The 27,369-nt window shown below is 39.3% G+C and overlaps 1 protein-coding gene across 26 annotated transcripts in view; it reads left to right on the top strand.

Annotated features, from left to right (window-relative positions):
* Positions 1-27,369, top strand: part of MBNL1 (muscleblind like splicing regulator 1) — a 195,814-nt gene that overhangs the window by 96,285 nt on the left and 72,160 nt on the right. Inside the window, exon 1 of one of the 26 annotated variants that reach the window (XM_070406960.1) lies at positions 14,373-17,052. The exons of the other annotated variants lie outside the window; for them this stretch is intronic. Within the exon in view, the coding sequence (XP_070263061.1) occupies positions 16,969-17,052 (84 nt within the window). The 5' untranslated portion in view covers positions 14,373-16,968. Of the gene's footprint in view, positions 1-14,372; positions 17,053-27,369 lie in introns of those variants that run through there. 26 annotated transcript variants of the gene reach the window in all.

Raw genomic sequence — 27,369 nt, 5'->3', positions numbered from 1 at the left:
GCCTCAACCTCTCCCCCACTCAGTATGAGCCACCGCTGTTCCCTCCCTGGCTCTTTGACCTTGGAAAGGTTGTTACTTCTTATCCCTTCTCAGTCAGTGTCCCACACGCTCTAAAATCTGAATAATATTAGCTCTTGTCTGGGTTTTTATGAAGATTTAATTTAATTTAATGAGACAGCGCATGCTAAGCACTTAGCACAGTGGCTAGCACATAGCAAATAGCCAATACATTGTTGATGTTATTATGTCATGTTCCCAAGGTCACACAACTAGAAAGTCAGAAATCAGACCAAAGTCTGTGTGACTGGAAGACTGAAGGGAAACAAGAACACATACATCTGCACACACACACTTTCCAAAAGCAGCAGCGACAGCAGGAACCACAGGGCAAAAGCTCATGCTCTCTCAGACCTCTGACACCGCCTTCTATCCCTCACCATCCCTTTTGTGATGAGTAAGGCACAGTGGCCTGTCTGCTGATGAGAACAGGAGCATAGTTTAGTGGTGGAGGAAAACCTCTGACAGTAAGGCTTCCAGGGATTGGAACTTCAGCCTCATCACTTCCAAACTGTGATATTAGGCAAGTTATGTAACCCCTCTAGGCTTCTTTATCTATGTATGAAGTTAGGAATAGTACCAATCATGTTGGGTTTTTGCAGGTAGTAATAAATGCCTTATTCATTTTAATAAAGGTGTATATATTCCTTTAAAACTGCAGTATGCTTTCAGACTGAAATGCGTGGTTCATGACAATCAGAAACCCCTAGAGTTTTAGAGATCGATAGGATCGGGGTGATTTCATGATCTTCCATTCTCCAAGAATCTATATGCTTTCGCTGTCAAAACCGTTTTAGCTCAGTGGCAGGCCCGTGGAGAAGGGGAAAGGGAAAACCATCAGAAACCAGAGTTGACCTAAATAAGGGCTGGTTGTACCATCGGGCAGGTGGGCCAGCTTCTCTCGGTCTGGGCTGTCAGTGACTGGCATCACCATCACCAGAAGGACACATTCTCCTGTCCTTTCTCTTTGGAAGCAGAACCCAAACCGGCAGCGGGGGCTCCCATCCTGGAGCGAGAGAGTTAGCCTGGACTGATTGAGTATCAAGGGTTAGACTTGAATGCTAGTCAGAGCAGGGACCTCTTGCATTCTTGCTGCTTCAGTGTCTAGATCAGCGGTTCTCAACCTATGGGTCGCGACCCCTTTGGGGGTCGAACGACCCTTTCATGGGGGTTGCCTAAGACCATCGGAAAACACATATATAATTACATATTGTTTTTGTGATTAATCACTGTGCTTTAATTATGTTCAATTTGTAACAATGAAAATATATCTTGCATATCAGATATTTACATTACGATTCGTAACTGTAGCAACATAACAGTTACGAAGTAGCAATGAAAATAATTTTATGGGTGGGGGTCACCACAACATGAGGAACTGTATAAAGGGTCACAGCATTAGGAAGGTTGAGAACCACTGGTCTAGATTCTCAGCTCTGTGAGGCTAGGGATGTTTGTTTTATTTATTTGCAGTGCCTTGCGCAGCCTGGGAAATAGTGGGTGCTCAATCCATGTTTAATAATTAAATAAAAGAATGTAAGTTCCAGAGCGAGGACAGAAGAGCTCATTGAAGGACATCATGGCCACCGAAGGGATTGGCTGCCTTGCAGGAAGCATAGGATGCCCGGGGCTCCCTCGGGGACCGAGGAAGGGTTAAGACCTATCCCGAGGCTGGGTCAGGGAGCTGAATGTGCAAAAACTCTGTAATGACTGGTTGGGAGACCTGGCAGAATTGAAACTACCAATGGTGCCTGATTAATGAATGTAGGAATCAAGTATTTCAAATCATTTATTAAACTTTCAAGCAGAGAACATATTTCACGACTCAAAAGCTATTGGAGCCCATTTACATTTGCTGTTTCATACAGTTATAAATGGTACGCTGGCATTAAAAACTCGATTTGGGTGCCAGGGACCTGAGGAAAATGTATCTGTCAATATGCCATTGATGTGTATACTCTGCTGTAAAGAAGTGATCAAAATATGGTTTTAAATATGTGATACTGTAAAATTATAATTTGTGATATGTGAACATAAAATGAAGCGCTTGTGTGGATATGCGGGAAGTCAGAGTGTAATTCTTAAAGCTGAAATATCTATGGGGGGTGATTGGTAAATTGTTGTTGTTGCTTTCTTTCATTATAAATTTTACTACTCTTTTAATGTATATTCCCCCAAATAACAAGATGACAGCACCTTTTAATCAGTCCATATTAAAAAACATAAACCATACTAGAAAGAACAAAGAAAATGAACTATGTTTAGTGTTAAACCTAACAATGTAAGTTGATATTCAAGTTGCCTTAAAGGCGTTTTGAGCTGATCTAATCAGACACTCGAATACCAGACTTGTCAGCTCCTTAGCTTCAAACCCAGGAGATGGCATGCTGGCTGGCACCTGGAAGACGGTTGTTAGAAAACTTCAGCTGAGAGGTAAAGTCACACCAAATGTTGCCACGAGCATGTGTGTCTCCTTCATTTGGAAAAGACCATATGTTGCGGCAGAGCTTCTATAATATTAAGATAGTGTGGAACTTTCCAGAACATCTCAAGGTCTCACTCGTAAATCAAGTGCTAAGTTAGTACACATGTTAAAAATTTGGCTTTGAAAAATACACGTCGATGTGAGGGTAAACGAAAATGGAGTCCAAAACTGGAAAAAATCGTCACTAATGCATGTACCGTATTTTATAGAAAGGCAGGGTGCTTCCATGCTTTTATTTATTTACTTTTAAAATTTGCTTTTATTGATTTCAGAGAGGAAGGGAGAGGGGGAGAGAGAAACATCAATGATAAGAGAGAATCATTGATCAGCTGCCTCCTGCACACCCCACACTGGGGATCGAGCCCACAACCTGGGCATGTGCCCTGACTAGGATTTTGAACCATGACCTTCTGGTTCATAGGTGGACACTCAACCACTGAGCAATGCCAGCTGAGCCCATGCTTTTATTTCACAGGTGCCTATAAGCTCTTCCTCTCTCCCCACTCAGTCTTTATACACAAACATGCAAAGAGATGGAAACACACACACACACACACACACACACACACATGCTTAGAACAGGAATGGTAAGGTATTAACTCTGTGAGTCTCTTCATCATTTACCTTCATGGCTCTGCATCCCTGACTTGTGTGTGGGTCTGGCATACTATTTGTGATGGTGGGTAGAGACACCCTGGCAGCACTTTTTTTCCTTTCTAATTTTTATTTTTACTTCCTAATGCCTGCTTTTAGTTTATTTTGGCACCCCATAATGTGAGTTTTCATTAGGAACTATGTTTGAGACATTATGGGGGCAGTATGTACTAACTTACAAAAGGTAAACACATCGTAAAGTCCTTTGCATGTGAAGTAACTTAGATACCTGAGTACCGGTGTTTCTCCTCCCAGCCTTTGCCCTGGGATGTGTATTTGGCAGTTTAACCTGTTCTGTTTTACTCTTTTAACAACACAAGAGGCAGTGGTACAAAAAAAAAATCAGTGGGATCTCTCCCTGAGGAGAATTTTGTCACCTGAAATAAGAGTGTCACCGATGAGAAAAAAAAAGTTATCAATAACTTGAGTGTTGTCTCAAGGTATGAATTTTTTAAAGGGATCTTTCAATTAAAAAAAGTTGAATTTGCCACATGAAACAAAACGAATACATGTTTAAGAATACTATCTTTATTTAGATGGGCAGCTGTATAGTTACACCACTGTGCACGTGTTTATGTGTGTGTGTGTAGGTGTGTTTATAGCACACTAGCACGTTAAGGGCATGTCAGTCACCGGTGACTGACACTATACTTTCCGTCCGGACCTCGTCAGTCACTGGTGCAGCCAGCATATTGGTGAAATCGGATATCTCAGGCTAAACTGAAAGGAAGACAAAACAGGTTTGATGCTTAACGTGCTAGAGGCCTGATGCATGAAAATTGTGCAAGGGGCTTGGCCCTTGCAGCCCCAGCTTCGTCCTGAAGGTCGTCTGGAAGGACGTCCGGAAGGTTGTCCAGCTGTCCGGTCTAATTAGCATATTACACTTTTATTATTATAGATTAGATGTAATTTGCAGAAACTACTAGCTCTCACACCATTTCTAAGTAGAACTGCAAATATAGCAGCATAGCTTTCCAATTAGGAACATTATCTCTGGAGCTGAATAACATGGGCTCCAGCCCCCACCCCACTGACTTCCTGTTTGTGTTTCCTTGGTTAAATTATTAGGCCTCGCTCAGCTTCAGCTATCTACTCCATATAATGAGGATAATAAAAGAACCATAGGATTATTTTGTGGATTAAATCAATGAATAAGCTTAAACCATGTACAGAGGTGCCTGTCATACACTATGTGTTTAACAAGCTGTTATGGGTGTGTTTTTTTTGTGTGTTTTTTCCCCTCTTCTTTTAGTTTTTGCCTGGTTTCCAACAGAGGTGTTGTTTAGCCTCCTGTCTTAGGAGGTGGGGCTGAGGGGAAGTGGCAGTCTTACCTCAGCCAGGAGGTCAAATATCAGAGGCCAAATGTATGCCATAGGATGAGGTCCGATACTGATAAAAAGCTTAGGGATGATTGAGTGGAGGGAGCTAAACTTAAAATAGAAATAATCTGAAGTGCCAGGCCCGTGTGACTCAGTGGTTGAGGGTCGACCCAGGAACTGAGAGGTCGCAGGTTCGATTCCTGGTCAGGGCACATGCCCAGGTAGCAGGCTCAATCCCCAGAGGGGGTGCATGCAGGAAGCAGCCAGTCCACGATGTTCCTCTCTCGTCGAAGTTTCTATCTCTCTATCCCTCTCCCTTCCTCTCTCTCTAAAAATCGATAAAAACATATTTAAAAAAAATAATCTGAAGTCATGTTCTCAGACAGAGGGTGTTTGCAGCTACACCCTTTTGGAAAATGTAGGGAATCGGCCTCAACTGTCTCCACATCACTTCTCCGTTTCAGTGACGTATAGTCAGAAATTTCTACCAATATCTATTTAAACAGTTGTTTCCTTATTTTTTTTTAAATTGGGTCTGTCCCATAAATAGGCTAGATTCATTATTTTTAAAAACTTCCATTGTTTTCCTTCCTTTTGATGTTCTCCACATTGCCCCATCATTTTCCCAGAAGACATTATTTCACAGGGATTAAGGCAAGAGTTATTCATGGAAGAAGCCTGATGACCATTAGACTGAGGAGAGACAGGACAGCCACCTTTTCCTGGAATGATTCTAGCTAACATCAGTGTTTCTCCATGTTGAAGTTAGGACGATGTGGTCCTGAGTTAGTTGTTTCAGAGGTTTGCCCTAGGCCTTTGAAAGCCCCAGTATCATCTACAGCGCAAAGTGAAGGTCACCCGAGAGGAAAGTGCACGTACCTCCAATTAAAAACCCAAAAATAGCGCCCTGGCTCCGTGGATAGAGCGTTGGCCTGTGGATCAAAGGGTCCCGGGTTCGATTCCGGTCAAGGGCACATATGTACTTGGTTGTAGGATCCTCCCCAGCCCGGACCCTGGTCAGGGCTCGTGCAGGAGGAAACCAGTTGATGTTTCTCTCTGTCTTTCCCTCTCTCCTCCACTCTTCCTAGAAATCAATGGAACAGTATCCTCAGGTGAGGATGAAAAATAATAATAATGAAAGTAAATAAATAAATCAAAACGCAAAAATAGCAAAGGTTTCAGAAGGCATTTTGGTGATTCCTGACCCTGAGGTGGAAAGCTCCCGTGACCCAGATGTCGCAGTGGTTCTCATGGCTCTGCCCTCGGCCCCACACCCACTCCGGAAGCAAAATCACTTCAATAAAATCAGTCACCTGTGTTACATCTTCAAAGCCCAGGATGGAGGGACCGAGCTTATACTTTGTTTTACGTAATTTCCGTTTTGGAACCATGTTGACATATTTGTAAACAAACATTTAATAAACTCTCATGAAACAAAGGGGCACTATCTACTCTAGATAGTAAGACTACCGAGTGGAAATGGGCCCCTTTAAAAGGACATCAGCTCAGGCAAAGTTTGATTTCAGGTTCATTTCAGAACCAAATTTATTTTCAAATATTTTACTGGGTTGAAAAGTAACAGGTTAAAAAATAATGTTAATTATTTGAAAAAACAAACAAACCATGAATTTGCATGGTTATTAAAAAAACCCCACAAAACCTCAAATAGAATTATAATGATCCCTTCATTATTTTTATCATAATTTTTTATTTCAAATATATTTTCATTTATGTTTGTCTTCAAATTTCATGTTTCAGTCTTCAAATGTTATGCTTAAGTCTTCAAATTGGCTGTTTTCTGCTTGTAACTCAAATATAACAATTCTTTTGGAATCAGGCCAGTTTCTACTCAGGGTTCACCCTGTTCTTGGCATTTTTGATAGAAATTGAGATCTTTACAACAAAGAAGACGGAAAACGGTGTCAGAAGCTTGTGGGTACAGCCCTGAAGTGTGATTCTGGAACTTAGTTTCTAGTGAAAGGCCCCCATTTCATCACCGTGTTACCTTCTGTGTGTCATGTCCTGGGAGGAAGAGCCACCATTTTGCCTCCCTGGACTGAATGAAATCTCATAGAGACAATGCACGGCACAACCCCTTCTGGACATTCCCCTTCATCTTGTTATCAGAAAAGCAGTATAAATGCAAGCTTAAAGGTACTCTGTGAAAAGCAACTTTCTTTCCGGAATCCTGCTCACTAATGACACAATTGTATGTTGCTCTCATGAGCACCAAAATTGAAAGTATAATGATTGTTTTGATAATATAATTGGTAGCATAAATTTTAATCGTTGAGAAGAACTATAGGGTGGGAGGAAAAAGAGTCTAAATTCTTCTTTTCCTTCAAGATAAACTATAAATTGTAAAAGTCAAGATCATCTTTAAAACTTGTTCTACGATTTTGAGACTGATTTCTGTTGCCCCCCCCCCCCCCCGCCCCCAAAGAGGTTAGCAAACACTAGAGAATATAGAATTTACTGTATCAACAAAATATATTCTTTCCTCAACAGCTGGATAGGTCAATGTGTGTTTATTGAATAAATGAATACGCTCTGGTGAAAATCAATGAGTGAGGAGATGAATGAATGGATAAACTTAGCGGTAGCACAGTCCACTTCCTCTTTATTATTTTTAGGAAACAATACTTATTTTAAAGTATTACAAAAAATTCACTGAAAGAAATTGGCTGAAATTCCTCATTTTCTCTTGTGGTAGCAGCCAGTTATAGTAGGATGGGAACTTGGTAGGTTACAAGATATTGTTTATGTAGGTTGAATTACCTTACATTTACAGAGCTTTTGGGAGTCAGTAGATGAGAATACATAAATTATAAGCAAAAGGGCAGTCAGCACTAGTCTAAAAATAAACATTGGTCCATGTAATTACATCCTAAATAAAATAAATAGAAATGGATTAAGAAAATTACAGTGGCTTAGCAGAATTCCATGTGTTTTCTGTCCCTGTTTTCATTTGCTTTTGATGGTGACTGGTATTAAAGGAACACCATGCACTACATATTTTGAAACATTGAGCCAGCAGCAGCAACACCCAAAAAGTATATTGGATGTCTTTGCTGATGAAAAAAAAAATTTAAAAAAGCAAATATGGGCTTCATATTGTCATGGTAGGTTTTAACTCTTAGAGGAAAAGGTTGAGGAAACAGGTTAAATATCAGTATGAACTGAAGGCTTGGAAGTCTCAGGACACTTTGGAGAGTCTAATGAACCTTCCTAAAGCCAGGGAACAGAAAGAGAAAGAAACCGCGATGGGAAATTGCAGGGAAGGCAAGAGCCTTGCTGACAGAGAAGCAAGCCCACATTAGCATAAGTCCTGGCTCTCATGGGCTCTCATGGGGCTCATTCCCCAGGAATGTATCCCTTGTGCGAAATAGAGGACTTGTGTAAACACGCTCTGTAGACATTTGAAAATGCTCGAATAACAGTTCTTCGGGGGTTACTACGTAATTATTTCTAGCTGTTGCATTTATTTATCTTGGTACCAATTTATAGGGCTAGTTTTTGACTTGGTGTTACCTACAGTGTCTTATTTCATAGTTTGAAAAAGTACATACACAACCTTGGAGAAAAATGCAAACATCAGTGGCTTTATTCAGTGAGGAGAACAACTGGAAACTTATTTCATAGTATTTTGTAAATGAATAGCTGAATGTAACATTATATCCATGGCATGTTAAAGAAATAAAAAAGGAGGGAAAAAAAGGAAAAGATTGGGAACTTGGGCTTCTGCATAAACCTCTTATCAAAACACTAGCTTTTGATTTTATCTGAGCTTTACTATAGAAAGTTTTTACCATTTTTACAAAGCCTGGAGGAAATTGCTGAACGAGAAAAGCTGAATGTCATTTCAGGCTAATCTTTTAGTCATCCTAATAATAGGAAATTATTTAGTTCTTATTTTTCATAGTCCATTTTGAGCAATAAGAATCGTGTAGCCCACTCAAGGATATTTCAGGAAAACTGATGTGATGCTTTTAAAAAATGTACTTCAAAAGTGGGCACATAAGTGTTTTGCATTACGCTACTGTTTTATCATTCAGTTCTCTGTGTGTAGTTAGGAAAGCTAGCTGAAAATGACCTTGAGGTTTATTTATAGTTTGGATGATTAGGGATGGGGCATTGTCAACAAACTATAGGTGTATTCTCTTTTTACATTGCTGTGATATTAAATATATAAGTAAGTATACAATATATAATATTGATAAAATATGTAATATTGATGTGTTCTTACTTTTTTAGGGAGACTAAGTAGGGAGCAGATAGCTGATTTGGCTGGGGATGGCTGAATTTAAAGAAAAAGCACCTGAAGGTCATTCCCATAGAACTGATCGGGCTGTGTTATAAGACAGTGCTGTTATATTCAGAGAGAATATACAGTCAGAAGGAGGGATAGAAAGACAAGTCTTAGTGATCTCCGTATAATCAGCAGTCAGAGCAGAGGAAAGTAAAAGAAAGTGACAGAAAACTCATGGTGAATGCATAGTAGGAAAGGAAGATGGTGCATTACCAAGAAAGACAAAAGAAAGATACGTAAACAAGTCGTGACTGGTGCCAGATGCTCCAGAAAGAACAAGAAATGAGAAAAGGACACTGAGTCCAGCAGTTAAAAGTAACCTCCGAGAAAGCAGTTTGAGTGGAATCAGGAGGGAGAAGGTAGGATCCCCCTCGCACACTAGATTTCAAGGTGAGTCACTAGGAAGTTGGCAGGTAGGTCTGAGGACTCAGCAAGTTTAGACAACTCTGTGGAGACATTGAGTAATAAAAAGGAGACCTGGATGGCCGCTGGAGAGTCCAGCAGGAAGAAGATTGTCATTGGACAGTGGATGTTTGTTCCGCCAATGGAAGCACATTTTTTTCAGGTAAAGGAAGTCACAGGAGTCGGAGAAGAGAAGAATGGAGATTCATGACAGTAGGAATAAGGGAGGGTGAGTCCAAAAGTGGTCAGAGAGGTCGCCCTTAGAAAGGAAGAGGAGCCCATTCCTTCCTGGGAGGTAGGGTGGTTCCCTCCCTACCATCCCTCCTCTCGGCTTTCATTCTCATCTCCATTGTTGCCTTGCCTTCTGCTCCCACTCCCTGGTGCAGGGCTTTTTAAATCCTTTAGTTTAACTTTGCTGTCCTTACAGTACTCTGTTGACTGCAAATTCTTTGTGGGCAGAGGACATGTTTTACCCAGGTAAACCTTGCTTAATAGGCTCCCTTTTCACACGATGCCCTGTTTTTCACTGACATCCAAGTCTGTGCTACCAGGGGAAAGGTTTCCCAGCCCAGCCTGTTCATTAGAGTACATGCTGAAGGCTAATTAGCTTCCTATGTGAATGTCACATGGTGTTTCTAAAACAAACCCTTAATTTCAAATGAATGGGAAAGGTTATGAGATCAGACTGTTTTGTGTGTGTTTTTTCCTGGTTAAAAATGTCACAACATGACAAAACATCACTTAGAACTTAGAAGCGAAGGCTTCCAAAGCCAGTTAAAAATTTTAACCGTAATTCATTGTAGAAAGTGGAGGTATTTTATTGAAAAGAAAATAATTTAAGAAAAGCAAATGTTTGCTAAATGCTGTGTGGTTTACACCGCTGTTATGTCAGTCGAATAAGATTAGGTGATGTCCTTAACTTTTGGTCTGATCTGCAATCTAGGCACACATCCCTTGCTTCGAATAGTTAAACTGTGTTTTCTGATTCTTTCTTGGCGAAAGGAATTCTAAGCAAAACTTAAAAAGGAAAGGTTGCCTTTGCCTCCCATTTAGAAAACATGCAAATATGTTTCTATTTGTTTATAGTAAGTTTATTGCTATTTGTTTTATGGTTGCTAGTCATCCCCTTTACTTTTTATATGTGATCAATGATCCATCTTTCTGTCTTTCTTTTTTTAAAAAAGAGCTCCATAGATATAAAAAGATTATAGCTACTGTTTTCATGGATTTAGACCCAATTTTACACCAAAAGTGAAATATTATATCTATTTACATTTCTAAATTATGTAAAGCCATAAAGTTTATAATGTATGCTGCTTGATCTTATTCCTCCTGAAATACTTGGATTTATTGCTATTTCCAAACAAGTAGGGAAGGAAAATTCTAAGGGTGAGACAATATATCTAAATAAGTAAAATATGGCACATGCCAACTTTCATATATTCATTTTTCACATTTTTATTATTATCCAAAAGTAATTTAAAACACTCATTGATGCCCTAGCCGGTTTGGCTCACTGGATAGAGCGTTGGCCTATGGACTGAAGGGTCCCGGGTTCAATTCACATGCCCGGGTTGTCGGCTCAATCCCCATTGTGTGGCGTGCAGGAGGGGCTGAGCCATGATTCTTTGTCCTCATTGATGTTTCTCTCTCTCCCTCTCCCTTCTTCTCTGAAATCAATACAAATGTAATTAAAAAATAATAATAAATAAAACACTCATTGATCATAACTGTTGTGCAGTGGCACAAATATCTTATTCTGAAAATTCCCAGGAAAGCCTGAGAAGTTCTTTGAATGTCTTTGGAATTTTAAATTGAAGCCCCATTTCGCCCTGCCCACCTCTGCAGGGCCACCACACACCACTCTTCAATGTGGACTCTTCTCTCCTGCCTCCTGGAGTTTCCTATGCACATCTCACTGTCTCACGCCTGCACTTCTCAGTATCTGTCTTCTCATAAAAAACTTCCCACTCTTGTTTTCTGAAAAATATATTTTTATTGCTTGTTAATGACTGATTACTATAATCTTGTTGCATTCCTTTCCCTGACCCGTCTTAGGCGCAGGCGCACCATTTCTCTCCACTAATACTAGCAGTTGTAGTTCATTATTAATAATTATGTATAACAGGATATTGTAAAAATTAAGTTATGAAGTTTTTATTAAAATGTTTCTTACATACCGTTATATTGGCTGGGCCATAAAAATATCCGTGTGGGCCTCATGTGGCCCGCAGGCCACGGGTTTGATCTGTACCAATATATCCTAATCTTTTTGGCTCATGGTCCATTTTGAGATTCTAATAGAAGTTACGGAACACGCACAGTGCACATCAGCATTTAACCCTCAGATCTGGCGGGCAGATTCAGGGGTTCGTGAATTCTCTGCAGCCCATCCACCAGGGCCCTGTCAGAGTTGAGAGCACTTGACCTCTGCTATCTAGATAGATGAAGCATTGGAGGAGATAAGAAAGCTGTATGAACATACATTTACCTGCCTTAGGTAAAGACTAGGAACCTTCCAAAATCAAAGCTTGGTGCCTCAATTTACATAGAAGAGGTAATTTAGTTGCTACCTAAATACAGATTCATTCAAAGAGAGCAATGTAGACAATAGACCAAATTGTTGATCACTGAGAGCCAGCTAGCTATTGAGGGAAGCACAGTGGCTTTTGTTCATGGTCTCTTGCTAGTCTGTACTATATGAACTTTTGATGAGAAATGGACTAGACTTTTCATGTTTTTAGTGGTTACATTGAAGAGAAGTTAGAGCTTTGCTATTAAAATCCATACTTGAGTTTGAGGATCATACAGATTAATGAAAGGACTTGAAGGGATTTCCATAGCTTACTTCTATCCTCAAGGTCTCTTCATTCTTTAAAATTATAAAGCAGGTCTCTTAAATTAGTTTTATAGTCTCAATTACTTCACTCTAATTTTACATTTTTTTTTACCACATGGGAAATAAATGCCTCAAAGCCTCTCATTTATTTATTCGCTTACATATGGAAGAGAAGTTCATTTCAAGTGGATATGTATCCAATCATGGTTTTAGAATACTTTTCAGAAATAAATTCTTGTTATTTGTGCCCATTTTATAGAGGAAGGAATTGAGGCTCTGGGTGTTTAAACGATTCTCCCCAAGTTTGTGCTCCTATAGAAAGTTTCTCAGTAGATTTTACTTATTTCATCAAAGGACATACTGAGAGGTATACATTCTCTATTATTTATAATTATTCTCCCAGAACTGGAACTTATGTGGGTGCTCAAGACATGTTTATTGAGTGAAGGAATGAGCAAACAACCAAATGAAAGTTTTTTAAAAAAGAATGATGAACGATACCCAATTCCTGCCCAAGTGTTGAGAGGAAAAGTAGCATCATGATTTGGTAGTGGGACATCCGAGCCAGACAACCTCATACTGCATCAGGGAAGTTGGCAGTAACATTGCCTACCCCGCAGTATTGATGCAAAGTTTAAAGGAGTTTGTGTACGCAGATGCATAGAACAGTGCCTATGTCCAGGTTAATTTTGCTTTACACATTTAAATGCCAAGAATTATGTAAAATTGGGATATAAATATTTAAATTTTGACTAAAATAAGAATTAGAGAGTTCATATAATTTGACATTGATTGAAGAAAAGGAAGCAAAATATTTTAAACTTTGGCTTATTACTATGCATTTGGTAATCCTGGAAATTGAGCCTAAATTCACATATTAGTTCTAGCATAAATATTTAAGTGCACATTATTTAAGATATCATGAAACTTAAAAACACTTCACTTTTATAAGATTATAGAATTGACCTTCTAAATTTTATTTTTGTTCACTGTCAAGTTAAAGAAAATTTAAATGTCAGTTAGCGAAATGCAGTCACTAATTAGTGAGCATCCGATATGAAGCTGCTAGGCTAGCGATGTTATTAGATAGAGTTCACAATTTAGACTAATATAGGGAATGTAAGTATTCACCTGTTGTTCTCTTAATGAATATGTATTTCAAAACTAATTTAATATGAACATTACCCACTGAATGTGACTTTCTTCCCAAGACGCATTTAATCTGCTTCCAGCCGGTTTCAGTATTCAAGTTGATGTATTTCATCAGAAGCACAGAGTGAAAAAGCAGCCCAGGGTGCATTTATTTTTGCCATGTGATCCCTCCCCGAAGACGAGGGAGTCGCCATGGAGCTTGGTCTTTAGCACAGTACCTGTTGCCCAGGTGAACTGATGGGCAGTAATAGCAGGAGTGCATTATGGCCCTGCAGCCCACGGAAGCACAAAGAAGAGCCCGCTTTGCTTTAAGCATTTGCAGAATTGCTTCTGACCTCATTTCCTGACACTTGGATTCTCACGGGAAGAAGCGAGAGTCCCAGAACGCTGCGAAGTGGGGAATCACGTAGCTTGTGACCCAGCACAGCGGAGCAGCGGGGGTTGGTGACCATCATGAGGCTAGCATCCGTTTGCATGGTGTTTGGAAACTGTTTTCTGAGTCATTAAAATGTGTGCTGAGGCAACAGTCACCCTGGCTTCTGTTTTATTGTGCTCGGATGCAAGTTTTATAGTCTCAAACGAAAATAAGCAAATATCCCAGCACAAGTTTTATAAAGGACGACCCACAGAATTTATTACTTTGTCCTGTTCTAAGACTGACTTGAAACTTAGAGTCTTTCTCCATTTTTATGTGCCACCAATAGCATTAAACCGTTGTGAGTGAAGCTTGTTACCCCTTTATAAAATATCTTGACCAGTTTCTGCGCCTTAAAAGAAACAACTGAATCCTGACACGTATATGGAGACAAGAACACCACTTAGTAACCCAGGATTGCCTGAGAAAGGGACCCCTTAAAGGTGTCCTGGTTGTAGACAGTATACAGATGCCTCTTCCCCTTTTCCTGTAATTTGCAAGGGTCAGAAGTTCAGCTGTTCATGATATCTGTTCTAGAAGTAATAGGGAATCTATAGCCTCCTTGAAAATGGAAATTAATGATGTGGAATAAAGTAATGTTACTATACTCCTCAGGGCATTAGCTTTATTATAGTAATAATTTTCTTTTTGGTTTTTAGAATTATATCAGTATAGTTATTTTTGTTCTCTATCCCCAAAGAGGGGTGTGTATATGTGTGTCTGTGTGTATTGTATGTGTGTGTCTCGGCACACATATATTTTAATGCAAAGTCATGCATTTGCCCTGTGATATTCCCATGCTTATAATCCCCAATGTAATGAGTCCTATGGTAAGGGGACAGTCCAGGAATGAGAAGACTGGGTTCTATCACCAAATTCACCATTTACTATCGATGTGAGTTTTGGGGCCCACTTTGCACATTTTCTGAGCAATGATCACACGCGCTCTTGAGTTGCAAAGTAAGCCCTGAATATCTCTCCAAGCTGCTGGGGGAAGATCACTGTAGAGAGCCCAGGACAGCACTTTCCCATAGAGGCCCTCAGGAATGGTGGCTGCGGGTAGTGATCTCATCTGTCATCCTTCCAGGTGACTCAGGGGAGGAGGCTGGCCAATTTTCAGAAGCCTTCATTGTAGTCAAGAGCACCGCTATTCACGAATTCTATGCTCCTTGGCCAGACATTTCACATCTCAAAGTTGGTTTCCTTACCTCTGAATTCAGGTAGTAGTCATCTGCCTTGAGGACTTCAAATGGCTGTCATGAGGATTTTAGAACCTCTTAACGTGTTATGCAAACAAAAGCAGTGGTTGTTTTCCCAGCGATCTTTGGTTCTAGGTTACCATCCGGAGAGGCAGTCTTGTAGGGGCAGGAAAATCTCCCAGAGAGTACATGGGAGGAATGCTTAAAGATCACTTTTGTTTCAGTAATAGGATCATTAGGGTTCTGTGAATGTGTGAATTCTTTTTTTTGGGGGAAAGAATATGTAGAAAAGTATGAGAGAAATAGAATCTCAAATGTTATTTTTCATTTTCCCACCATAAATGTGTGTGAATTCTTTTTTGAGGGGGAAAGAATATGTAGAAAAGTGTGAGAGAAATAGAATCTCGAATGTTATTTTTCATTTTCCCACCATATTCTTGTTTCTTTATGTTATCACTCCCAGAGTAACTCCTGGTGATTGACATATGAATGAGTGATGTAACTGGCCAGGGAAATTTAAGCTCCAATGAGAGAACATAAAATGATCAAAGCAATGAGATGCAAAGGATTAGAAATAGGGGTGGCCCATGTCGTGGATTGCCAGTATGTCAGGATATGGATGGTGGGTGGAGAAATACTGAAATTAGAACTGTGTGGCTCCTAAGCAGAAAACACTGGAGAAGTTAAAAATGAAGATAGAGGGGTGTGTGTGTGTGTGTGTGTGTGTGTGTGAATTAAGGAATGAGTACTTTTGTAGGTGGTATTTAAGCAAAAAAAAAAAAAAGGATTATTAACTTCAAATGATTAAATTTTATACCACATTGATGAGGATGGCTTCTGGCATCTAATGAATAGTTAAAATGTGTATAAAGGCAGGATTCTTAAACTTAAAAAAAATTGTTATTCAGGGAACTTTAAAGTCATATACAAGTTTATTCATTACAAATGTCATCATCTTTGACTACTGATAATTTGTTAGAGATACTTTTAATTTATTCATATTTGAATATATGGGTGAAGATAGTGTAATGTCTAATCACTGGCTTCCTAAGAATTGTATAGCCTGATTTATAAAAAAAAATTAAAGACAAATGAGTAAAGAGGAGAAAAGTAAAGTTGAAAATTACCTTTTGGAATTTAAGTGACTTGTGAGAATAAAGAGTAGAAAAGATGACAAAAGCTATGGGGGAAAATGTATCTCATTCACTGTTAAATATCACATTGAATTTTCTTTCTAAATACTTATCTTTCCTTTGCTCTTAGGAATGAAGAGAATGAATTGAGCTGTCTAAGTGATGGCATTGATTTTTTCTTTTATTCATATTGATAGAACATATTCTGAGTCTTTTCTGATTACGGGTTGCATAAGAAAGCACTGGTTCAGCTGTCCCTTCCATCAAAGGAATACAGCATTCCACGTGGGTTAACTTCTGAATTATAAAAGATATCATCTGGTTTTTCAACTAATGCATACATATGTTATAGAGAGATATCAGTTGCTTAAAAGCACATTAACTAATATCTTGTATTAGCTAATTTCCCCTGAAGGGAAGACAGCTTGACTCTTTAAAACCTGCATTTAGTATTTATGGACAAAGACTAATTATTCTCCTGGAGTGTAAAACTTTATGCCCCCAGAATTACACAATTTAAACGTGTCCACCTGTTCTGTCATTTGACATCAACTGCATGTATAGCAAAAAAATGGTTTTTGCTTACTTCTTGGTTGACATTAGCAGGAGCTATACATATTTTCACCTCCTAGTCACTTGGGTAGGACAAATGACATCAAAAGTTCCAACTACTTGATTTACAAATGGAATCCAAACCGATTTGCTTGCTAAGAGATTTCTGGCCTCAATTTCAAAAATTTTCCCCATGTCTCATGCACCATTTATTTAAAATGTTATTCAGTCGAAATTTTCAGTTAATATTTATCATGGGATGTGTAATTGGTTTCTGACTGTCTAGCTGATAAATGTTGAACAAACAGCTCTGAGAGGGAAAAAGAATCACCTTGATTTATTATGTTTGCTGATCTCTGGTAGAAATACTAACACCAGGACTGATTTCAAACGACCAATCTGAGTGAAGTCACTGAGTGTGGAGGTGAGAAGAGGCACATACTCATCAGCGAATGCCAGCCAGTGCAAGCAGGCTTCTGCACAGCCCTGGAGGGGTCTGCATTCCAGAACCCCAAATTTCCCTTCTAGGTTTTGAGGTAGGCATGCCGTGCAAGATACAGGATGGCTCTAGGTAGCTCTGCCTGTATTAGTGAATGCGATTGCTACATGGGAGCATAGCTGTGGGCCCCGGCCCCTTCTTCCATTCATACAGAAATCCCTCAGTGACTCTGTGGTGAATTAAAAAGCTAGAAGATTCCAACTTGTGTGGCTCAGCAGTTGAGTGTCAAGCCAGGAACCAAGAGGTCACTGGTTCGATTCCCCGTCAGGGCACATTCCCTGGTTGTGGGCTCAATCCCCAGTAGGAGGCATGCAGGAGGCAGCCAATCGATGACTCTCTCTTCATTGAAGTTTCTCTCTCTTCCTCTCTGAAATCAATAAAAATATATATTTTATAAAAAATCTAGAAGAGGTTTTAGATATTAAGTAAATCATCTCTGTTTTACAGCACCTACCTGTGCTTCATCTGCAGTCACACCAGACTCATGCTATAAAACTCAAAGCAGAACAATGCTCGGAGCACGTTCCCAAGAGAGATTTAGGAAATTATAATGTTGTTGCCTCTGGAAAACATTGGCCTTTTTCCTCCTTATTCAGTTTCTCCCAGGATACCTGCTTGTCAAGTTTTCAGTAGGTTCTTTGGGCTTCGTCATGGCAACTGAGTACGTTGGCTAGGGTCCTAAGGGTTTCCAATGTTTCATTATCTCTTGTTTTCAATGCTTTTTCTGTCACTTTTTAGTATGTTCACCCTAACACTTCTTGGCTAGGCCCCTTTCCTGTGCTTATCATTGGATTAGTATTCCCTTATTTCTCCCCTCCTCCAGTATTTTCACATTTATTTGAAGCAAGGGCAGGGCCCCACCCCTGTTATACCATAATAGAACCAAACCATAACAGAAGCCCCACACCCACATCTCAAACCCTGGTGGTTAAAATAAGTGGTAGCTAAAAATAGTGCACCCATCCAGTAATTGTCTGCGGTAAGATTAATACAATTTTCACTTTTTTAAATGGGCAGAATCCGGGATGAACAAATCTTTCCCTGCTTATGCCATTTAGGTCAGTTCCTCATCCTGGGGCATCCTTCTCTTCGTCCTTTCCTGATCCTTCTCTGTCCTTTAGGCTCATCTCGGGGTTCGCCCTTTCTGTGAGGTCTGCTTTAATTCGCCTCCTCGGCTCCCAGCCCTAATTAGGTTAGCTCTCCAGCACTCAGCTGACCCTCTGTCAGTACTTGTACAGTTATTAAAATTGCTGCTATTTTCCTCCCAAAATTTCATTGAGAAATTTCAAACCCAGCAACGTGGCAATACCACTGTCATAAATATCCATATACCATTTACATGGTTTTCCCCAGTGGGTTTATGCCTTCATACACTTTTTTTTTCTGAATCCGGAAGGAAATAAGTTGCACATTTCCACTCTTTCTGTTAGGCAGCCCTTCCTGACTAATAAAAGAGTTCTCCGTCTTTGGAGTAAGTATACATAATCATTTTTTGGAGGTTTATTTCTTGATTTGTTCATTCATCAAATATTTATTAAACTAGCCACTGTGTTTAGCTGAACCTGGAAGGTTTCGATGAGTAGATAGCTTGACTATAAAATCTGTATAGGATTGAGGATGGTTAGTTCATAAGGAGAGGATAAAATGTTACCGTTGTTACATGAAGAAAGGACCCGTGAAAGTACCCTCACTCATCCATGCATTCATTCAGTCATTCGGTCACCGGCATCTGTTATCTGTTCTATACCAGGCACTGCCAGGGGCTCTTAGTGTTTACAGACCAGGCTTCTTACCTGTGAGATTTCCGTCGCACACAGGAGAGAGGCCATCAGCGAAAACCGTGGAATATGCTTGTTGACGGAGGTCCCCGGGGTGCTAGGGACACTCGGAAGAGGAGGGCAGGCCAGGCTTTCAGAGAGGTTCCAGTGATGCTCGAGTAGTAACGTGAAGGATAAGAATAAGGAGTAAATTAGGCAGGTAAAAAGAGGAAAAGCACATTTGAGACCGAAGCGTCAGCATATTTCAAGTCAAAGGAGCATGAAAAATGTATGGGATGATCCAGGATCTGCCAGCAGTTTGGTGTAACCGCAGTGGCAGTTGCCAAGGGGCATTTGTGAGAAAAGGGAACACACAGGGCTGGAGGCGAAGGCCCAAGCCATGAGGGGCTTTCTGAGTTCACCTCAGGGGTTGAAGCTTTCCCTGAAAGTCATGGGAAGCCATAGACTGATTCAGGTGGGACAGGGGTAGATATCCGATTGGTATTTTAGTATACTTACCCTGGAAAGGATTGTGAAAAGGACAGAGCTAAATATTTTTAATTTAGCAGACTAAAATTGCTCGACTAGGACTAACTCAAAGAATACAAGGGATGCAATGGCAGGGTTGGGTAATTACTGTGCACAGGGTAGTAAATGAATCGAATTATTGTTACCTCAACCCATGTCTCTTACCCACGAACGAATTTTATTTTCTTTCAGACATTTTGTCCTAAGACAACTGACATGTAATTTTTTTTTTTTTTAATGTATTGCTCACAGCAAGGAGTTAGTAGTCCCTGCAGTTAGTATAGCTGGGGGGAAAAAAGACACAAATTGGAAAGGAGGAGTAGCTATTATTAGACACACCTGGTTCTGCAGGGGACTGGGTGTCATTTTAAGTATTTTATTTCTTGCTGCAGAACCCTTTCTGCTGAGTAAGTGAACGGGAATTAATCAATGAAAACCTGACAGTGATTCTGGAGATTTTATAATTGATGCAATGTTTTTGTTTATTGGGCCAATTAGGCCTGATTGACTTGCAGATTGCAGCAGCTCTGACAAAGCTCCCATTGCTCACATTCCTGGTCTCTGTGCTCACTGCAGTGCCTACGGGGATGCTCTTCAGGATCAAAGGGGCTGGGGATGAGTCTGAGGTAGCACTGGTAGGGGTCACTGGTGCAGATGTTTAAAGTCTGTGAGAGAGATTGCAAAAACTGCCCTAGCCATATCAGTTCAAAATATCACATGGTGTTTGTTTTAAACTCCTAGAGACATGCAGATCACATAGTGCTTGCTTTAAAGTTAATGCCACAAATGCGTCTCTCAACTTGCTTTCTGAAGGACATGTTATGAAACAGACTTTCACGTGGGCCAGGGTTTCTCCCTTGTACTGTTGCCATCTTGGACCTGATAAACGTTTGTTTTGGGGGACTGTCCTGGGGATTGTAGGATGCTCAGAAGCACCCCTGGTCTCACCCACTAGCAGTTTCCCTTCAACCTTTAGGTCTGACCATCAAACTCGTCTCCAGATGCTTCCAGGTGTCCCATGGTGGGCAAAATTGCCCCTGCTTCAGGGCCATAGATGCAGATATTGCAGGGTTAAGATGAAACAAGCAAAAAAGTAGTTTAGTTAACCTACTCATGGGCTAATTGCATTTATTCATTTCTCACATATGTATCTATATTTATATAAATATAGACAAAGATGTAGGTATAATGTTGTGTTTTTTTGCCAAGTGCTCAAATTTAGAGAATATTTCATAGGATGAGTAAATCTGAAATATCTGTGGAACTAATTTAATATATGTGTGAGACTTTCATATTTCTTAAATGAATGTATAGAGAAAGAAAACTGAATCACAAAAATGTATATCAAATTAAATAGATGAAGTTCCATAACACAGTGTCTATTTTTACATAATAATAGCAGAATTAGGAATAAAACTGTGAGAACGAAACCAAATTGGTCCTTTTTTAGTCATGGTTCTCAATATTGAACTTATACATTGTTTTAGAATTTTATTTTTATCTACAAATTTAATATTTTTTTCACTTTTAAAATGTTATTACTAGTATCTGAAAATAGCATTGAGAGATATAAGTTTAAGTTGTTATGGGATTATATACATACCCTACATATCAAGAGCCTAATCTTTATTCTAAAATGTTAACCGCTCAATGTCAAGTTTATATCTGAGCCACAAGATACCATGGTGTAGGGTGTTCAGGCATTTAGAAGGGATATGCTACCATCATTAAGTTGAATAGAAGTATTAGAATTTTTCTAGCTAAATTCATAGAAGACCAATAATTTTCTAAGAGGAGGATGATGAAGGTGATAGATAAAGAAATAACCCACTAAAATTAGTTTGTCTCAGCTCAATATATTTAAACAATTACTAGCATTTTTTCCCAGTAAGCTTTTAACAAGCACTAACTCTCTGCCAGGCATTGTGGTGCCAAGCTAGGTGTTCACACCTACATGATTTCATTCATTCTGTAAAACAGCCCACTGAGGCAAATATGGGTAGTTCTGTTTTATAGGTGAGGAAACTAAGAATTAAGTACTTAAATACAGGTCATATAGTTGGTCAATATCAGAACCAGAGATTGAGCCTAAATGTTACCCTTCCTTTACTGGATAAAAGGACTACAATATACCAGGGACTTGGTTATGAAGAAACCATGGTATGTCAGTTCCTGCCCTACCTGAGATAACAGTTCATCAGATCGCCTTCAATTCTCATTTTTTTTTCCCCATGGTTTTTCTCATTCACATTGAAGAATGAGATTTATCCATCACGTAGCTGATGGACCCAGGGAACATAATCTGTGAGTGGTTACAGTAGCCATGTTCCTTCAAAACTTTTCCATAAAGAGACTCTCCATCAGAAGAATTTTTTTGTTCCCACATTATCTTATAAATGCGAGATGTCCTTATTTTTCATGCACAACTTCCGGAATAGAGTTCCTTCTTACTCTAATTTGATCACGTTAAGTTATGTAATTGATAGAGACTATAATGCCATCTTTGTGTAGCAGTGCCTGCATCTTTTATATTTAAAATTCCTTAAGACGAGTGACATCTGTGCACAATAGCAGCTATAGTGAGACTTGCATTAACGCTGTGTTTTTGTTATCTCAGCAAGAGATCACTTGCAAGGAGACAATGTCCCCTTTGTGATCCAGTTGAACACTGCCTGCTTTGACATGTCCGGCATATGTGTAGCATGGCGGAGGTCGGGAAGGATACATTCATGACATACCTGCCATCACTCCAGACATCCACCTCCAGTCAGGATCGATGTGGGAGTGGGAACCTATCTGACACCCTAAATGTTCCATTAATCAGATATGTTCTCTGGATTATAAAACGAAAGCTTTAACTGCATATGGCCCAAATTGACCTCTTAGCAAACATTTAATTTGGAAGTAAAAATCTCAATGTCTTCAAAAACATTGTATCTAGAACACATTTATAACTTCAGACTCTTTTCTAAATCCAGTTCTGCCAGTGGAACTTAGCTTCTCATAAAATATTTTAAACTAGGAAGCCTCCAACCTGGAAAAAAAGTCAGACGCGAGGAGAGCGATTACAACAGAGTAGAGAGTAGATCTATTATTGCAAGGGTGAAAGGGAATCCAATTCATTCTGTGACTTCTGTCGTTTTCTGGGCATAACTGAAGATCAGGGCAGCCCATGTTAGGACCCTGGTTACAAATGTGATGGGAGCTCCGTGGAAATGGACCGCTTTGCCTGAATGCTGAACTGTCTCCCATCACAATGAGCTCAGCCTTGTGTAACTGACCGCTCTTTGGAGAAGCTCCTCCGATGATCTAAGTCACTAAATCTGTGTATCACCAAACCTAGGATGGTTGCAGGTGGTTTATTTAGAAAGCATTTCCCTATGCTAGAGTTCGAAACATACGCATGTCATATCTTTAGTAAGTTTACCATCTGTAAATATATATTGAGACGAATTTCTTAAAGAGTAATCCAAAACTCTCTTGGTTAGCAGATTGTAAGTTTTGAAAGTAAAATGGATATGCAGCCTAAACCAATTTTCAGATAATTTTTATAATGTTTAGTCCCTTTTGTTACTTAGTTAGCTAAGTGAAAATGTATTGTGTGACTTTTCTCTTTACAGAGAGATAAAATGATTGAACGTTTGCTATTTCCAAGTTGTTGCATTACAAGGCAAAACAACTCACGTATTAATATTGTCATCATTCATTCTCTCTCTGAAGTCTTACAGTCTTTCACTTTCAAATTTTGATACCTGAAATTGGATGAATGTAATTGAGCCATTAAGCACAGTTTATCTTCCCTAATTAATAGATAAATTGCTCAAAAGATGCAGTGGTTAGGTTACTGATGTTAAGCAGCCTTTTTTGGTTATTGTTTTGTTTTGTTTTTCAAAAAAATGTAGCTTCTGAAAATAGAGTTAAGAAGTGTTTGCTTAATTTTACCTTGTCTTAAGTACAGTTTGGGGACAACTGAGATAGCCTTGAGGTTGCTATAACAGCTACATTATTCTAATTACACAATTCTGTTAAACATCTTTCAAAAGGCTGAAAGTTTATGCTGGTCCCCCCCGCCCCCTTCGAATTGCAGTCTAGTTTTCAGGGACTCATTTCTTCTGAGATTTTCTATCATCTTAAAAGGGCAATTTATGTGATTTATGTGAGTGTGTATATATGGGTAGGAATGAGGGAGGGAGATAAGTGTTTGGACTCAAAAGACATAAAGGGATCTTTCAAAAGCATAAACAAGGCAGCCTGTGTCAAGGCAAACCTGTCAAAGGATTGCTAAATTTGCTACAACCTAGAGGGAAGGCAAGCCTGACAGTCCATGAACCTTCATTTCTTTATCTACAAAATTAGGTGGTTCGCCACACTATTTCTAAATTCTCTTCCAACTCTAAGATTCCTCAATTTATTAACTGCAAACTTGAAATGGAAACAAAGGAAGAGTAGTCTCAGGATCACATTGGAGGTTAAATGCTGACAACCAGGTTTGTAACCCAAGCCAGAGGGTTTGCTGCTCTTTGAATATTGAGTAACAGCTTTCCAACCTTGAATTTAATTACCACCCAAAGTGTCTTATTTTGGTCTGAAAGATACATCTGGTTTCAAGACATGATTTTTAGAGAAAGCAGACATCTTTATCACGTGTTATTTTTACCAGTTGATTTTGATAGTGCTTAATTTTATTCCATTTCAATCCATTTCTCTTTTTCTTTTGCTGCGTGAGTCATCCTGCTGCTCTCTGCACGGTATAATGTAATATCCTCAGCACCTAATAAGCTGGCAGATACATTTCCATTTGAATGTAGATGCTATGGAAAATTTAACTGAATTAAACTATAATGCCTCACTTACTTTTAAGTGGTCCGTGTTGGAAGATTAATGAAGGAATCTTTCAGTTTATTGTTTTATTTTGGAAATGGAGCAATCTGATGCTTTGAGAGGATAGAGTATGACAGGTGCAAGACTGAAATTTAAACACGTAGGCAGAATGAAGAAGCACATATTGCAGCCAAGTAGGAAGGTGAGCAGCTTTTGGAACATCGTCGTCATCCTTTTCTGTTTTACTATTTGTGATGAAAATGAAGGACATCAAAATCATGGCTTGCTAATCAGTTATTTGGGATGGTGAATTAAGACAGATTTTCTTTAGGCACCATCTCATTTACCCTTAATTAACAGTCAAGGAATCATTTGCAGAATATTAAGGCATTACTAGTTTGATGTAGCAGAGATAGACTAAAATGATAGTGTTCATATTTCAGAGCAAAATTGAGGATGTGTTATATATTTATTTAAAGTAATTAAAGCTTTACTTTTGAAGGAAAATATATTAGGCAGAGTTTATATTTGACTCTCTTCAGTGATTCAGTTAATTTAGGGAAAGAAGTGATTTAATGTAAACCTCTATGATTAGCTATTACTAAATAATTTTTAAAGGAAGATTTTCCAACATATTCAGAAGTGGAGAGAGTAGAATAATATAGCATGATCCCATGTCAAGGTTTTTAATATTTGTTAAGCATGTTGCTTCTGTCTTCCCACTTTTTTCTTGCGGGGGTGGTGGGTTGGACGATGGGTGGGGTGGCACATCCTAGATGCCATATAATTTCATGTATAAATGCTTTCATGTACATCTTGTCCATATCAAGACTGCTTTAAAAACAAGGATCTCCTTTATCTTTTCTTCTTTAGAAACATTTAAGTTTAAAAAAATAGCCATAAATTAGAAGAGAAGACTAGCCCAGCTGTAGAAAGAGCACTTGTAACATCACTTCTTATTTTTAAATTTACTAGGTCCAGTGATTTCTTATTAGAAAATTATCCAATTTTTACAGTTCTAACAAAAGACATTTATGCATGCACTTCGTTTACATTTCAAGAGGAGGGCGTTGGCTAGGGAAGGACCATTTTCATTCGCTGGATAACGGGGAAGTGCAATGGCCCCACGAAAGCGAAATGCTCTGAGGCATCTTGGGCTGGAAGTCATCCGTCCCACTCCGTGTCATCGGTGTCAGCCACCACTGTCTCCCAGCGGCACTGCACGTGGCCACTTCCCGGCTTAGTATAAATTATTAAGTAGCTACACGACAGTGGCTGAAACCCACGGAGCTGACAGATATGCCCTGGCATTTCCCTTGCAGGCCTTGGCCATTCAAACCAGGGTGTGAACTTGGAGTCAAAGGAAGCAGGCTGCACATGGGCCGGATGTGATTGCCGGGAAAGTGCCATGGCTATATTATTTGTGGAAGAAAATCTAGATCACATCTACCAAATAAGAATAAAGTGTTCAGTGTGTACCTGGACGTGGAAATGATAATTGGGGAAGTAGAGGAGGGCTTCAGAGATGTGGGACTGTTAACAATACACACTGCCCCCCCCCCCAAGTGCCCACCACCACCCACGGCTTCTTTGTTTGCTTCTGGGTCAAAAGAGGACTTGTAAAGGGGGAGTAATTATGTTTCCCGTGGACAGCGAAGAATTGACTTTATCATGCTATTTATTGGAATGTGTCTATTATTCTTATGTCTTACTTATATGACAAAGAAGATACCTTTTGACACACGTGCATCAGAAGCCGTTGAGGTTCTTAGCTCCTTTTGAGAATAGTTGTTTTCTATGGTGAATAAAGATGGGGTTTGCTCCAAATTTTTTTCTTTTCCCCCTAGCAAAGCATGGATGCTGAAAGGCTCCTCTTGGCAACGTGTGTGTAGCTCTTCTCACAATGAAGTGTAGAGAATTGAAGATTAATTTCATTGAAATCATAAATGCACTGCCGTCTGTAGAGGATCAGTTAGTCGAGATAAACACCACTGATTACTGCTGAATTATGCATACAAATGTTGATAACATCCTGGGTAATGAATTCAGAAAAATAAATAATAATTATCCTAATAGAGACCTGTTACTTAAATTTCCATACATTTCTTGAATCCTGAACAGGACTGTTTTCCAACTGGCTAATACAGTCGTACCGGTATAATTTAAGAAGCATTTGCAATGCAACATAAGCCATATTTATTTCCCTTTAGACTTCAGCAGATCCAGGTTTTAGATATCAACCCTTTGTTTCCAGGAGGAATTTCTATTTATTTTCATATTCCTCCTACAGGACATATCAATATATTCATAAATCAAGAGTCTGAAGTATAATATGAGATTATATTTTTAAAAGGAAGTTCATACAATTTCAAAAACAATTTTAAACTAATGACTAAAACATTTAAAAATTTAAAAATGTATTTTTTTTTCTGATGACTCTATTCTGTTAAATTGTCCCGATATATACAAATATTTGACTCAGATGTCTTAGAAAACGTTCTCACAGATCATCAAGAAGGAATATAAATAGAGCTGCGCTTTAGTTGTTTTTCTGTTTTCAGTCTTTGTTTCATACTGTGAAATAGTTCTGCCTTCATAGTTGGAATCTCTGAAATTGGAGGGGATTCTTTGAACGCGCCCTTGTTATTTGTGGCTCATACCTGATACAGGAAGCTGTTTCAGAAGCAGGATGAAATGTTAATGGCGGGGAAGACTTGCTGACTAATAGTTGTTGGAAACTTGCCATTCGTCAAACTGTTAACGTAGAGGGTCATATATTAGATCTAGCCGAGAGCAGAGCCAGTGCCCAAGGAATCTGAAATAACACTTTGTTGGCAAACAGCGTGTTTTTAGGAACAAGAGCTTGTTGTGAAAGATGCAGAAGAATCCTATCGTTTGTCCCAAATCCGTGTCTTGGCAGCTGCTCTGAGGGCTGCAAGCACTTTGTCTTCTTGGGGAACCAGGATTCTGCCACTGCACCTGCGGGTCTGCAGGCTGACTCGTTCCCCATCTCCTCCTGGTCTGTTTCCCTTTTCCTCACTTCCTCTTTCCCCTGGTCTTCCCTTTTCCCTTGACTCAGAATGGGATTGGGAGTTGGGGTTGTGGTTGGTGAGTCACAGGCCAACTTCCTGTTCCTTTCATTACAAAACCCCAAAACCACGGCAGTCAGGAAAATTCAGCAACAACAGTGAGTCTGTTCCAAGTAGTTGAAAGATTTTTGTTGTGAGTAGGAAGCTGTTCATAATGGT

Source organism: Myotis yumanensis, unplaced genomic scaffold, assembly GCF_028538775.1.
Source record: "Myotis yumanensis isolate MYYU_CA2020_CCGP unplaced genomic scaffold, mMyoYum1.0.hap1 SCAF_2, whole genome shotgun sequence".
Classification (NCBI taxonomy): domain Eukaryota; kingdom Metazoa; phylum Chordata; class Mammalia; order Chiroptera; family Vespertilionidae; genus Myotis; species Myotis yumanensis.
The sequence above is the reverse complement of the archived record's forward strand: the minus strand, read 5'-3'. Positions and strand labels throughout refer to the sequence as shown.